We start from the raw sequence: 14341 nt of genomic DNA on the forward strand, positions 1-14341 counted from the left end.
CACAAGACTGCACAAAGGTACGCACATCCCTAGACAAGGAAGGCCACCAAAAAGACCTGGCCACCAAGTCTCTAGTACCAAATATTCCAGGATGACCAGCCAACACAGAAGAATGGACCTCGGAGATGACTCTACTGGTCCAATCATCCGGAACAAACAGTCTTTCTGGTGGACAACGATCCGGTTTATCCACCTGAAACTCCTGCAATGCACGTCGCAAGTCTGGGGATACGGCGGACAATATTACCCCATCCCTAAGGATACCAGTAGGCCCAGAGTCTCCAGGAGAGTCAGGCACAAAACTCCTGGAAAGAGCATCTGCCTTCACATTCTTTGAACCTGGCAGGTATGAAACCACGAAATTAAAACGAGAAAAAAACAACGACCAACGAGCCTGTCTAGGATTCAAACGCCTGGCAGACTCAAGGTAAATGAGATTCTTGTGATCAGTCAAGACCACCACACGATGTTTAGCACCCTCAAGCCAATGACGCCACTCCTCAAATGCCCACTTCATGGCCAAAAGCTCCCGATTACCCACATCATAATTGCGCTCGGCGGGCGAGAATTTTCTAGAGAAGAATGCACATGGCTTCATCACCGAGCCATTAGAACTTCTCTGTGACAAAACCGCCCCCGCTCCAATCTCGGAAGCATCAACCTCAACCTGAAAAGGAAGTGAAACATCTGGTTGACACAACACAGGAGCAGAAGAAAACCGGCGCTTAAGTTCCTGAAAGGCCTCCACGGCCGCAGGAGACCAATCAGCAACATCAGCACCCTTTTTAGTCAAATCAGTCAAAGGTTTAACAATACTGGAAAAATTAGCAATGAACCGACGATAAAAATTAGCAAACCCCAAGAACTTCTGAAGGCTCTTAACAGATGTAGGTTGTGTCCAGTCACAAATCGCCTGAACCTTGACGGGATCCATCTCAATAGTAGAAGGAGAAAAAATGTACCCCAAAAAAGAAATCTTCTGGACTCCGAAGAGACACTTTGAGCCCTTCACAAACAGAGAATTGGCCCGCAGAACCTGAAACACCTTCCTGACCTGTAGAACATGAGACTCCCAGTCATCAGAAAACACCAAAATATCATCCAAATACACAATCATAAACTTATCCAGATATTCACGGAAAATATTGTGCATAAAGGACTGAAAGACGGAGCATTGGAGAGTCCAAAAGGCATTACCAAATACTCAAAATGGCCCTCAGGCGTATTAAATGCGGTTTTCCACTCATCACCCTGTTTTATCCGCACCAGATTATACACACCGCGAAGATCTATCTTAGTGAACCACCTAGCCCCCTTAATGCGAGCAAACAAATCAGTCAATAATGGCAATGGATACTGATACTTGACTGTAATCTTATTCAGAAGGCGATAATCTATACAAGGCCTCAGGGAACCATCTTTTTTTGCCACGAAAAAAAAACCTGCTCCCAGAGGGGACGAAGATGGACGAATATGTCCCTTTTCCAAGGACTCCTTAATATAATTCCGCATAGCAGTATGCTCTGGCAGTGACAGATTAAATAAACGACCCTTAGGGAACTTACTGCCAGGAATCAATTCTATAGCACAGTCACAATCTCTATGCGGAGGGAGCGAATTGAGCTTAGGCTCCTCAAAAACATCCCTATAGTCAGACAAAAACGCAGGGATCTCAGAAGGAGTAGATGAAGCAATTGAAATCGGAGGTGCATAATCATGAACCCCCTGACATCCCCAGCTTAACACAGACATTGTTTTCCAGTCCAGGACAGGATTATGAGTTTGTAACCATGGCAGACCAAGCACTAGTACATCATGTAAATTATACAGTACAAGGAAGCGAATCACCTCCTGATGAACGGGAGTCATGCGCATGGTCACTTGTGTCCAATACTGCGGTTTATTCATAGCCAATGGTGTAGAGTCAATTCCCTTCAGAGGAATAGGAACTTCCAGAGGTTCCAGACTAAAACCGCAGCGTTTAGCAAATGACCAATCCATAAGACTCAGGGCAGCGCCCGAATCCACATAGGCATCGACGGAAATGGAAGACAGTGAAAAAATCAGAGTCACAGACAAAATGAACTTAGGCTGCAGAGTACCAATGGCAAAAGATTTATCAACCCTTTTTGTGCGTTTAGAGCATGCTGATATAACATGAGCTGAATCACCACAATAAAAACACAATCCATTTTTCCGCCTATAATTTTGCCGTTCACTTCAGGACTGAATTCTATCACATTGCATGGTCTCAGGTGCCTGTTCAAAAGACACCGCCAACTGGTGCACGGGTTTGCGCTCCCTTAAACGCCGATCAATCTGAATGGCCATAGCCATCGACTCATTCAGACCTGTAGGCGTAGGGAACCCCACCATAATATCCTTAATGGCCTCGGAAAGACCATTTCTGAAGTTTGCAGCCAGGGCGCACTCATTCCACTGAGTAAGCACCGACCATTTCCGAAATTTTTGACAATATATTTCCGCTTCATCATACCCCTGAGAGAGGGCTAATAAAGCCTTTTCAGCCTGAATCTCCAGGTTGGGTTCCTCATAGAGCAATCCCAATGCCAGAAAAAACGCATCCACATTGAGCAATGCAGGATCCCCTGGTGCCAATGCAAATGCCCAATTCTGAGGGTCGCCTCGCAGGAAAGATATTACAATCTTGACCTGTTGAGCAGGGTCTCCAGAGGAGCGAGATTTCAAAGAAAGAAACAATTTACAATTGTTCCTGAAATTCAGGAAGGTAGATCTATCTCCAGAAAAGAACTCTGGAATAGGAATTCTAGGTTCAGACATGGGAGTGTGAACAACAAAATCCTGTATGTTTTGAACTTTTGCCGCGAGATTACTCAGGCTGGAAGCCAAACTCTGGACATCCATGTTAAACAGCTAATATCAGAGCCATTCAAGGGTTAAGAGGAGGTAAGAAGCAGCTAGACAGCAATTAAGGGCTAGGCAGCAAAACTCTGAAGGAAAAAAAAAAAACATTTCCCTTAAACACTTCTTTTTCTCCTGCTTCAGCCCAAACAATTAACACTTTGTGGGCCGGCTATACTGTCATGAATCCCAATGGCTAGGGATAGCAAGGGACAAGCAAAGTAATACAAAATATCGGACGAGCTCTAGGGTGATGGAACCTGGGCTGACCGCTGCCCTACGCCTGACAAACGCAACTAGAGATAGCCAGGGAGCGTGCCTACGTTGGTTCTAGACGCCACGCACCAGCCTAAGAGCTAACTAGTACTGCAGAGAAAATAAAGACCTCACTTGCCTCCAGAGGAATGAACCCCAAAAGGTATAGTTGCCCCCCACATGTATTGACGGTGAAATGAGAGGAAGGCACACACATAGAGATGATATATATAGGTTCAGCAAATTGAGGCCCGCTGTAAACTAGAAAGCAGAACGATACAAAAGGGGTCTGAGCGGTCAGCAAAAAACCCTAATCAAAAAACCATCCTGAGATTACAAGAACCCATGTGCCAACTCATGGCACGTGGGGAGAACCTCAGTCCACTAGAGCTACCAGCTAGCATAGAGACATAATAAGCAAGCTGGACAAAAAAACCAACAACTGAAAATCAGCACTTAGCTTATCCTGAAAGATCTGGGAGCAGGTAGGCAGGAACCAAACAGAGCACATCTGAATACATTGATAGCCGGCAAGGGAATGACAGAAAGGCCAGGTAAAATAGGAAACACCCAGCCTCTGATGGACAGGTGGAAACCAAAGGCCGCAACCCACCAAAGTCACCCAGTACCAGCAGTAACCACCAGAGGGAGCCCACAAACAGAATCCACAACACTAGAGGTAGCCGGTGAACGTGCCTATAAAATTCTTAGACGTCTCGAGCCAGCCTGAGGAACTAGCTACCCCTAAAGAGAAAGAAAGACCTCGCTTGCCTCCAGAGAAATAATCCCCAAAGATATAGAAGCCCCCAACAAATATTAACGGTGAAGTAAGAAGAAGGCACATACATAGGGATGAAATCAGATTCAGCAAAAGAGGCCCACTAGTACTAGAAAGCAGAAAATAGAGCAGGGGTCTATGCGATCAATAAAAAACCCTTACAAAATATCCATCCTGAGATTTCAAGAACCCACACATCAACTAACGGTGTGTGGGGAGAAACTCAGCCCACTAGAGCAACCAGCAAGCGAGGGAATTACATTTTAGCAAGCTGGAACAGAAAACATGATAAACACTGCTGATCAAAAAATGAGCAAACAAAACTTAGCTTATCCTGGATGGACTGGGAGCAAGGTAGTCAGAAGGAATCTGAGTAGCACTGATTACATCGACAGCCGGCCACAAGTGGAAGTAAAACAGAGCTATATAGGAACCTCCCAGAGGATAACGAACCAGCTGATAGCCAGAGACCAGCAGGATAACAAACAAAGCCACCAGGGGGAGCCAAAAGCAAAAGTCACACCATACCACCAGTGACCACAAGAGGGAGCCCGAAAACAGAGTTCACAACAGTAACCTCTGCGACATGTCAATGGCTGTAAATGAATAGAAACTTGTAAATAACTCATGAAAGGATAAAGTTATGTTAAAACCAAGGATACCATTATTTTTCTTGTGAACTTCTCAATAAGTTTCATGTGTCACATGACCCTCTTCCCATTGGAAAAAATAAAGTTGGATCCAAAATGGCCGACTTCAAAATGGCTGCTATGGTCACCACCCATATTGAAAAGTTTCCCCTTTCCCATATACTAATGTGTCATAAACAGGAAGTTGATATCACCAAGCATTCCCATTTAATTTAGGTGTATCCATATACATGGCCCACCCCGTACAATGAATATAACACCACTCATGCATGGCCACTTCTTCACCTCATCTCCTCCTTTTTGCACTACAGGGGTCATGACTCACCTGTTCTGCCAAAATATGGCAGACCCAGAAATGACAAAAGAGCAGACCATTCATAAATACCCAAGACATCAAGGCTACTCACAACTTATCTTCTCCATGACATGAAAATACATGTGACCAAACAGTATGAAGATGATTAAGAGACAAAGAAAAGGGTATCTCAGGTTGCATGTGACACCCTAGACCTCAAGTTGTGCACCTGTGATATTTAACAAAAAAGATTAACATGGGAGAGAGTGAAAAAGTCTCTAATTAACTATTTGTAGTAAGTAATTTATTGAGTTGGGTTTTTGTAACGTTGAATAAACCACTAATATTTCATTGATGGAAGTTAATGTCCAATGACAATTAATCTAGTAATATCCCATACAAGTGACTTAAAGACTACTCCACAATAGAAAATGCAACACTAGGTAAACAATTAAAGATCCACAACATAATTATTGCTGCCACATTAAATGAAAGTTGATTGAACCTGTACATTTCGTCAACACTGAGTTGCCATCTGATGTGTATGGTAACCTCCTGAACCTATACTGACAATTGGTGTTGGTGGGGAGAAGGATCAGGGCAATTAAAATTTAAAAGCACAGTCAACTTGCATTCAGGGATATATGTACCTCTGGTGTTATCTCTCCAGCTAAGCCAGGCCATGAATTTATGGATACGGGAGAGTTTGAAAAGTCTGCAAGCAGCTATCTTATGCATTGAATGGGCTATCCGAAAAACCCCTTTAAGAAATTAATGGATAGAAGAATTGCAACTTTATTCAGTCTCTAAAGATTATTATTTTACCACACATGGTATTTTCCATATAAATTCTCTATCCTACTTATAGATATAATAAAAATAATAATTATTATAATATTTTTCATTAATTTTAATTGTTACAAACTTGTAAAAAAATGTATTTTATGATTAGACAAATTTTTAATTGTGTTTTCTTTTTTATTTTCTTTTTAAGAACTATTCTGTACTGGATATGAGACCTCCCCCGACTGTCATCACTTTGAACAATGCCATGTACTGGCAAGAATTTGAAGAAGCATGTGTCTATGAGTGTCTGGATGGTAAAGACTGTCAAAGCTTCTTTTGTTGTTATGATGAATGTAAATCAGGCTCATGGAGAAGAGGTCGGATACATATAGACCTTCTAGAATTGGACTCCTACTCCAGAGTGTTTTTTCCAACATCATTCTTGTTATTTAACCTTGTATACTGGGTTGGATATCTTTACCTATAGAAACTCGCAATGTAAAGACTGCTTTTATTTGAATCATACGGACTAACAAAGCTACTGGATATACAAGACTTTCTCTCCTCATATTGACCAATATGCTTGAGTATGTTTGTCGAGGATAAAGCAAGAACAAAGGACTCTATTTAAAGAGTTTAACTGTAAAAATGTTATTACTAACGCCTAAATAATTTTTATCACAAAATAAGGCTTATACATTCTTATATACTAAAATCTATATTTGGCATAGAAAATTATACTGGAAAAGAACTATGAAAATTTATTGTACATTAAAAAGTGACAACAACACCACTGCATCCTTTTATTACAATTGTCTTTCATTTCTATTTAAAATAAAGTAATTTTTTTTAATCAAAGTGGCATTAATTCATTTACTTAAAAACGTTTCTTGTCCACATGATTTAGAAGTTTAAAAGGAAACATAATATTTTAGAAGATAAATAATTACATCTTAGTAATCAAAATCAAAGCTGAAGTGTAAAGAATTTGGAAATTTTGTAGAAAAATTTTAAGTTAATGAAAACCTTTTATACATCACTTCTTAAAAAAGAGTCTGTGTCTTGACCAAAACATTTAATGCTACATTATAGTAATCAATACATTTTTATGTTAAAAACAAAACAAAGCAGAGAGAGACAAAGAGGATTACATTTTCTTAAATTGAACCAGCCAGCATGATTTTGTACTGTAAGTTGAAGTCATGATTGCAATGGTGCAGGAACACTTTTGTGGTTCTTTAATCACCATTTGAATTTTACAGAATTTGATTTTGGTGCAACAAAGGCTGACCTGTAAACTGAGTCTTACCTTTCCTGTCTGTGATTTCCTAGCATTCTGCCTGCCTCCTCTACTTGAAGAGGACATCTCAAATACAGGAGACTTGTCACTGAAGAAGCAGTGACCTGTCACTTTCCTGATAAAGGGGCTTCAGTGCTATAGCTTAATAGCAATCATTACGGTGTGGCATTGAACATCATGCACTGTGTTTGCACAGACAGATAATCTGAAGTGAAGAATAGTGATGAGCGAGCGTGCTTGGATAAGGCATTATCCCTGCATGTTCGAGTGCTAATAGAGTATCTTCAACGTGCTCTAATACTACATTTGAGTTGCCGCTACTGCTGGTCTCACGGATGTTCAACAGCTACAACACATGCAGGGACTGGCTAACAAACAGGCAACCCCTGCATGTGTTGCGTTTGTCAAACAGCCGCGAGACATGCAGCCACGGCAACGCAAACATAGTATTAGAGCATGTTGAAGATGCTCTATTAGCACTCGAGCATCACTGAGATGTGTTCAATATTAAAATATCATTTGTGATACTATTCATTTTGATTATATCAATTCATAAAGTATTGTACAAATATTTCCGTTGATACCATACGAAAACAATTTCAATTTCAAGTAAGTAAGCAAATCAAACATTGCCTTCAATAAACACAATATGTGTTCCATTGTTCCAACTACTATTTGACTCTTGAATTTCCAAATCTCTACATGTCTGCTACACAATTTTTGAAAGGTGAACTAGATTTTTTTGCACGCATAATTAATTTCATGCACAAAGAGCAAGAATTTTTGGACACATTGTTCAGTTGCTCAACTCATTCACACTACATAGTTGTCATGAACAATGGATCACAGGGTAAAGTTCATTACAGTACAAAGAATTGTGATATCTAGATGTGTCAATCACCTTAATAATAATAAGTGCTGAGGTTGTTATACAAAGGCAGAAATAATGATGTGAAGAAGGCTGTGACTTCACAATGAAAGAGCTCTAATTTCTCGATAAGTATGGAAATAGCTCAGTTATTTGTGTTTATTGCAGTAGTCTTTTTCCTTTGGTGCTTAAGCTGCTTTTATTGTGAACCGGACACCAGATACATGCTGCCCATGGATTGGCAGTGGCTGTTTAAACAAAGTCAGGTATGTTTGACTCTGAAATGATACAGAGAAAAATATACTTTAATAGCGGCCTGTGACAGCACGATAAACTAGTCACAGGGGACTCCCCTATCTGACTAAGTCTACAGGGTGGTCTCGGTCCCCAGTGGCTATAAAATTAGGATTTTCTCTGAAATACTGCAATGTTTCACACATACCTGGCTGTGTTCATACAGTCAGTGCCCTATGCAAGCTGTCCATGGATTTTGTAGCAGGTATCAGGTGTCACGTTCTCTTTAAACTCCATCATCCATCATGTATTGACAGCTATAACTTTGTCAGCACATACTTTTATTGAAGTAAATTAAGCTACTTATTTTGTATGTTGGCATGTAGCTAATGAAATGTGTATTTGGGCAGTCACTTTCACACATAGCATGGTCATGAGACGGCACATAAAATAGTTCTTTTGTTTTAAGCACATCAGAAATTGGAGCTGCCAAATCTTGAGGTGAACATCAGATAATCAGGATAACTAGCTTAAAAATATATAAAACATTTTATCATATGCACATTTAGACCACATTCAGACATTCTTTCACGTAAGTGCTCTATCCAAGCTTTCATAGAAAACATAATTATAGTCTAGGCAGATTGATTGTCATTTAAAAAAACGTGTGATACGTCTTTTTAATCTATTTTTAGGATCATATTTGTCCATTCATGTGAATGAATCCTTGAATAAAACAGATAATACTCGAATATCGTTTGTTCGATATGCTAATGCATGTAGAAAAGCCGCGGAGACACCATCACGTGTTTCTCAACGCAAGCAATAAATAGCCAGGTCTTTCACCGGGAAGGAACAACCACGGGAAAGGCAGCATCCAATAAACATTGAGAAACACGTTATGGTGTCTCCGCGGTGTTGGATGTTTTGATCTCCCCGAGGTCATTCATCCTTATGTTCATAGCCTTTTCACTAGGCACTGCTCCTAATAGCCAGTTTCCTACTCCACACTGATGAGGGGCAAACACCCCGAAACAGCTGTCTGTGGATGGATACCATGTGTTGGCATAGGTGGTTTTCCTTTATTGGATGCTGCCCTTCCCGTGGTTGCTCCTTCCCGGTGAAAGACCTGGCTATTCATTGCTTGCGTTGAGAAACACGTGATGGTGTCTCCGCGGCTTTTCTACATGCATTTGCATATCTCCCATAAGGGATGGGGGCAGTGTTCTGGATCACTGCGTTGAGAAACACATGATGGTGTCTCCGCGGTGTTGGATGTTTTGATCTTCCCGAGGTCATTCATCCTTATGTTCATGTTCGATATGCTAGCCAGGTGCTGTCTGTCTTTGCAGTTCATACCAATGATAGGAAAATCTTTCAAAAGCCTCTATAATTTTTTTTCATACTAAGAAAAACATGATACATGGACAAAAATGTATCCAGCATACTGAAAAATAAATTTCATGTGTGAGAAAAAATCTTAATGAGGTCTTCGGTGTACCTTTACTTGGAAATTCTCTTTAAAATTCAAACAGGCCTGATCTTTAAAGCAGTTTTCCTAAAGTACATTTTAGTGACTAGATCTTAGAATAATGATAATTTGCACAACTGGGTGTGTTTAAAAATGTTCCTGTGCTGAGAGAATCTTGTTAATGAGCCCCTGCTGTGTACTGTGTAATTCTGTGTCTGACCATGCAGGAACATGGTCCAATCATACCACAGCTCCTGTGCAGGGGAAGACGCAAAAGGTGCACAGACAGGGCAGCAGGGGATCACAGCTGATTCTTACTGTGAGGTAAAACATGTTTAAAATAAACAGTAAAAGCTTTACGTCACAGAAAGAATCAGCTGCGATCATGTGCTGTAATATCTGTATCCCCTTTTGCTTCTTCCCCTGCCCAGGAGCTGCGGTGGGATCAGACCATGTTCCTGTACAGTCAGACACAGCCATTAATTACACAGTACACAGCAAGGCACAATTACAAGATTATTTCAACACAGAAACATGTTTTTTAACACTGGCAATTGTGGAACTCATTTTTATTTCAAGATCTATTGAATAAAATGTACTTTGTTCAAGGGACAACCTCTTCAAGGAGTTGTAGGAAAAAAGATTGAGATCTTCATATTATTTGATCTTAATTTGTAATGTATGTTCTTTAAGACTTGAACACTTTATCCATATTCAGTTTGGAAGAATAAAAACTTGAGTATCATTTAAAGACTCTGTTAAAATTTTGAACAATGCAGCCATATTCTACTAAACTGTCAACGGAAATACATGTGAAAAGATCTCCACTCATACTCTCTACAAGAAGTTTCTATTAGAGCAGGTACAGATGACTGTATATTCTATCCTCCGAGAGAATCGGGCAAATCATACAAATCTCTCTGTGATAGAACTCTAATCGGAGTTTGATCACAGTTTGATCACAGTATGATCTGATTCTCTAGCATGAGGAGAAGATAGAGAAAAAAATGTCTCCATCTTTTCCATTCTGTCAGTCCATGGTTATCTGAGTGCAGCCCAATGTTTTCCACAAGCTCATTGACTTGCATAGCTGATTGAGATATGAATATCAGATCAAACCCAAAGCATGCTGACTAACATCGGTCTGAGTGTGATCCAATCTTTTGTCAGGACGCACTGAGACCGAAAATACGCTCGTCTCCATCTGCCCTAAAATGTACAATAGAAATTTAGTCTAAATGAAATTAAAACGGTCTCTATGGTATGTATTAAGAAGCTTCAATTTCAAAAATCTTAAAATTCATACAAATTTCAGCAGTGGAATTGTTACATGTATTAATTAATTAATTAATTACCATATATACTCGAGTATAAGCCGACCCGAGTATACACCCCGAGTATATACGGTATTTTGTTTTATTTCTATATTAAAACCCCTTCACATGTCCATGTTTGCAGTATGTGTGGCATCAAACATGCCACACATACCCACTATAAACTATGCTGCTATGCACATGTCCGTGTTTTTACATGGATCGTATATATGTAAGCCATATGGAGACATATCCATTTTTTACCAGCAGCAAGGATGAAAAATACAAGTCTATGGGTCCATGAAAAACATGTATAACAAACAGATTTTAAATCTTATGTCTGATGCCATCCAACACTGGTATACAGTAATTTTGGTACCAACGATGTCTAAACAGTTTTATATTAGGTTTATGGTGCTGATTAAGAATATGACTTCTGTTTTGCCCGTTTGGCTCTAGTTTCTGGGATATTCAGTAGTCAATTAATTAAATACAGTGGAATTCTGGCTTCAAAAAGTCACTGTTACAGCATTGTAGGCCTACAAATTGAAATACAAATTAATTATATGGGATCTTTCATTACCTAAGACACTGTTAACCCCTTTCCGACATTGGGTGTAAATGTACGCCAATGTCGGACTCCTTCACTTTGACGTCGGCTCTGGCGGTGAGCCCAGATCTTTTCCAGCACATGTCAGCTGTTTTGAACAGCTGACATGAGCCTGGAATAGCTGCAGGTGGAATCGTGAACCACCCATGCCTGTTAACCCGTTAAATGCTGCTGTGAAACTACGACAGCAGCATTTAATTTGCGCCTCCAGGAAGTGTGGCAGAAATCCACCTATTGAGTCACCGATAGGTTGGCATGACAACCAGAGGTCTCCAGCAGACCTCTATGGTTGTCACTGCCTGATTGTTATGAGTGCCCCCCGGTGGTTGGCGCTCATAGCAAGTTAGTAATTCTGCTAAATACAGGCAATCTGATTATCGCCTGTTTGTTGCAGAGCCGATCAGATTATGGCAGCTTCTAGTCTCCCATGGAGACTATTGAAGCATGCAAAAAGTAAAAATTAGTATTTTAAGATATATAAAAAAATAAAAGTTCAAATCACTCCCCTTTCGCGCCATTCAAAATAAAACACTGAAAAAAAATCAAACATACACATCTTTGTTATCGCTGCATTTATAATCACCCGATCTATCAATATAGAAAAAGAATTAACCCAATCGCTAAAGGTGAGGAAAATAAGAACAACTGATAAAAACATAAGACAATACTTAGTAACCCCTTCATCTCGAAACCTGTTTTCACCTTCCTGCCCAGGCCAATTTTTTCAATTCTGACCACTGTCATTTTATGACGACATAACTCTGGAATACTTCAATGGATCCCACTGAGACTGTTTTTTCGTGACATATTGTACTTCATGACAGTGGAAAAATTTCTTTGATATGACTTATGTCCATTTATGAAAATTTTTAAATTTGGTGAAAATTTAGCAATTTTCAAACGTTTAATTATTATGCCCTTCAATCAAAAAGTCATGTCACTCAAAATAATAATAACATTTTCTACATGTCTACTTTACATCAGCACAATTTTTGAAACAATTTTCTTTGTTAGGAAGTTATAAGGGCTAAAAAATGACCAGCAATTTCTCACTTTTACAACAAAATTTACAAAACCATTTTTTAGGGACCACATCACATTTAAAGTGACTTCAGGAAGTTTATTAACCCTTTGTTAGGGCTGGCAGAACACACCGAGTAAATAGAGAGATGATATTTGGTGCGTTCGCAGCCCGGGGTCCACCGTGCAGGAAAGAACCTGCTGCTGGCAAATGGCGGCACAATATGGCGGTAGAAGCAAACTCTGTTACTTCACAGAGTCGCTATAAAGAACGCACTGTGTCCTGTTTAGCTCACAGGTGTACAAAGTAACTGCCGAGCAGATAGCAGCTTGTGGTCACGCAGTCAAAGAGACAAAAATACAATCTCCTCACCGGAGGAGCCGGTATTCTAGTGGCTTATTTCAGCCGGGTCCCTGAATACACACAAGAGTGACCACATTGGCGCAAAACTCATCACATGAATTGATACTAGCGCATGGCCGTGCGGACATGCACACCTTTTATAGCTGCAGCAAGTACAGGACCTTCCCAGAAGGACCAATGGGAGGCTGCCACAGATGTTTGAGCACCTTCAGTACCTTCCTAGAGGACCAATTGGTTTTGCTGCAGTATCTAAGCATGTGACCCTTGATCTCCAATGAGAGATCTTAACCTGGGCATGCTCAGAAGGGGAAAAGTGGGACTTAGTCCCAAAAAAGTCTGCTCACCGCTGCCCAGTACTGGCCACAATGGCAGAAGCTGGAAAGGCAGCAGACTGAGCAAGACGTTGGGACTGACACCTCTGCTGAGCAGGCTCAACTGCAGCAAGAGAAGAATGGGAGACTGCAGCCGATATGGCTTGAGATTCCCCCTGTGCAGAGGTGGGAACTTGACCCCTATCACCCTTCATGTGCTTCACAGGAATTAATGGAATGTGGAAGAAAAAAATGAACATTTAGCTTTTTTTTTGCACAAATTTTGCCTCAGACCCAATTTTTTAGTTTCACAAAGGTAACTGGAAAAATGGAACATGCAATTTGTTGTGCAATTTCTCTGGAACATGCCAATACCCTACATGGGGGGAAAGACACTGTTTGGGTGCACAGAAGGGCTCAGAAGGGAATGAGTGCAATTTGGCTTTTTGAATGTAAAATTTGCTGACATAATTAGCGGACGCCATGTCGTGTTTGGAGAGACCTTAACGTGCCTTAAACAGTAGAAACCCCCCACAAGTGACACCATTTTGGAAACTAGACCCCTCAGGAAACTTGTCTAGATGTGTGGTGAGCACCTTGAACTCCCAGGTACTTTACAAAAGTTTATAACTTTGAGCCTTGAAAATGAAAAAAACAATTTTTTCCCAGAAAACTGTTTTCTTAGCCTCAAATATTGTATTTCCACAAGGGTCACAGGAGAAAATGGACCCCAAAATTTGTTTTACAATTTCTCCTGAATTAACTAATACCCCATATGTGGTTGAAAATTACTTTTGAGGCACAGTGCAAAGCTCAGAAGGGAAGGAACACCATATTATAGTTCTAAACTTATAAGGGAGGGATGTGCCACATTATAGTGCAGATTTTACTTTTATGGTTTGTGGGTACCATGACCCACTGGGAGAGCCCCTGAGGTGCCAGCACAGCAGAGCTCCTCATAGGTGAACCCATTTAACAAACTGCATGATCATATTAACACTACGGGTGTGTCACAGAATTTCATACCATTGGATAGTGAAGAAAAAATAATTTATATTTTTACAACTGAGATTGTGTGTTACCCCCATTTTTTTACATTTTCATACTGGGAAATGGGTAAAAATGACATCAAAATGTGTCCCACAATTTCTGATAAATGTAGAAATACCTTATATGTGGCTGTACATTACTGTTTAGCCATAA

General features: G+C 40.3%; 1 protein-coding gene across 6 annotated transcripts in view; it reads left to right on the forward strand.

Moving 5' to 3' along the window:
• GABRG3 (gamma-aminobutyric acid type A receptor subunit gamma3) overlaps positions 1–6502 on the forward strand; it is a 1125049-nt gene extending 1118547 nt beyond the window's left edge. For 4 of the 6 annotated variants that reach the window (XM_077296878.1, XM_077296883.1, XM_077296882.1 and 1 more), the window contains one exon: positions 5856–6502. In XM_077296878.1, coding sequence (XP_077152993.1) covers positions 5856–6134 — 279 coding nt within the window. In that variant the 3' untranslated portion in view covers positions 6135–6502. The remainder of the gene's footprint in view (positions 1–5855) is intronic. The other 2 variants (XM_077296881.1, XM_077296880.1) reach the window with 1 other exon arrangement.
• Positions 6503–14341: the final 7839 nt, after the last annotated feature.

This window comes from Ranitomeya variabilis, chromosome 3 (assembly GCF_051348905.1).
Source record: "Ranitomeya variabilis isolate aRanVar5 chromosome 3, aRanVar5.hap1, whole genome shotgun sequence".
NCBI classification, from domain to species: Eukaryota; Metazoa; Chordata; class Amphibia; order Anura; family Dendrobatidae; genus Ranitomeya; species Ranitomeya variabilis.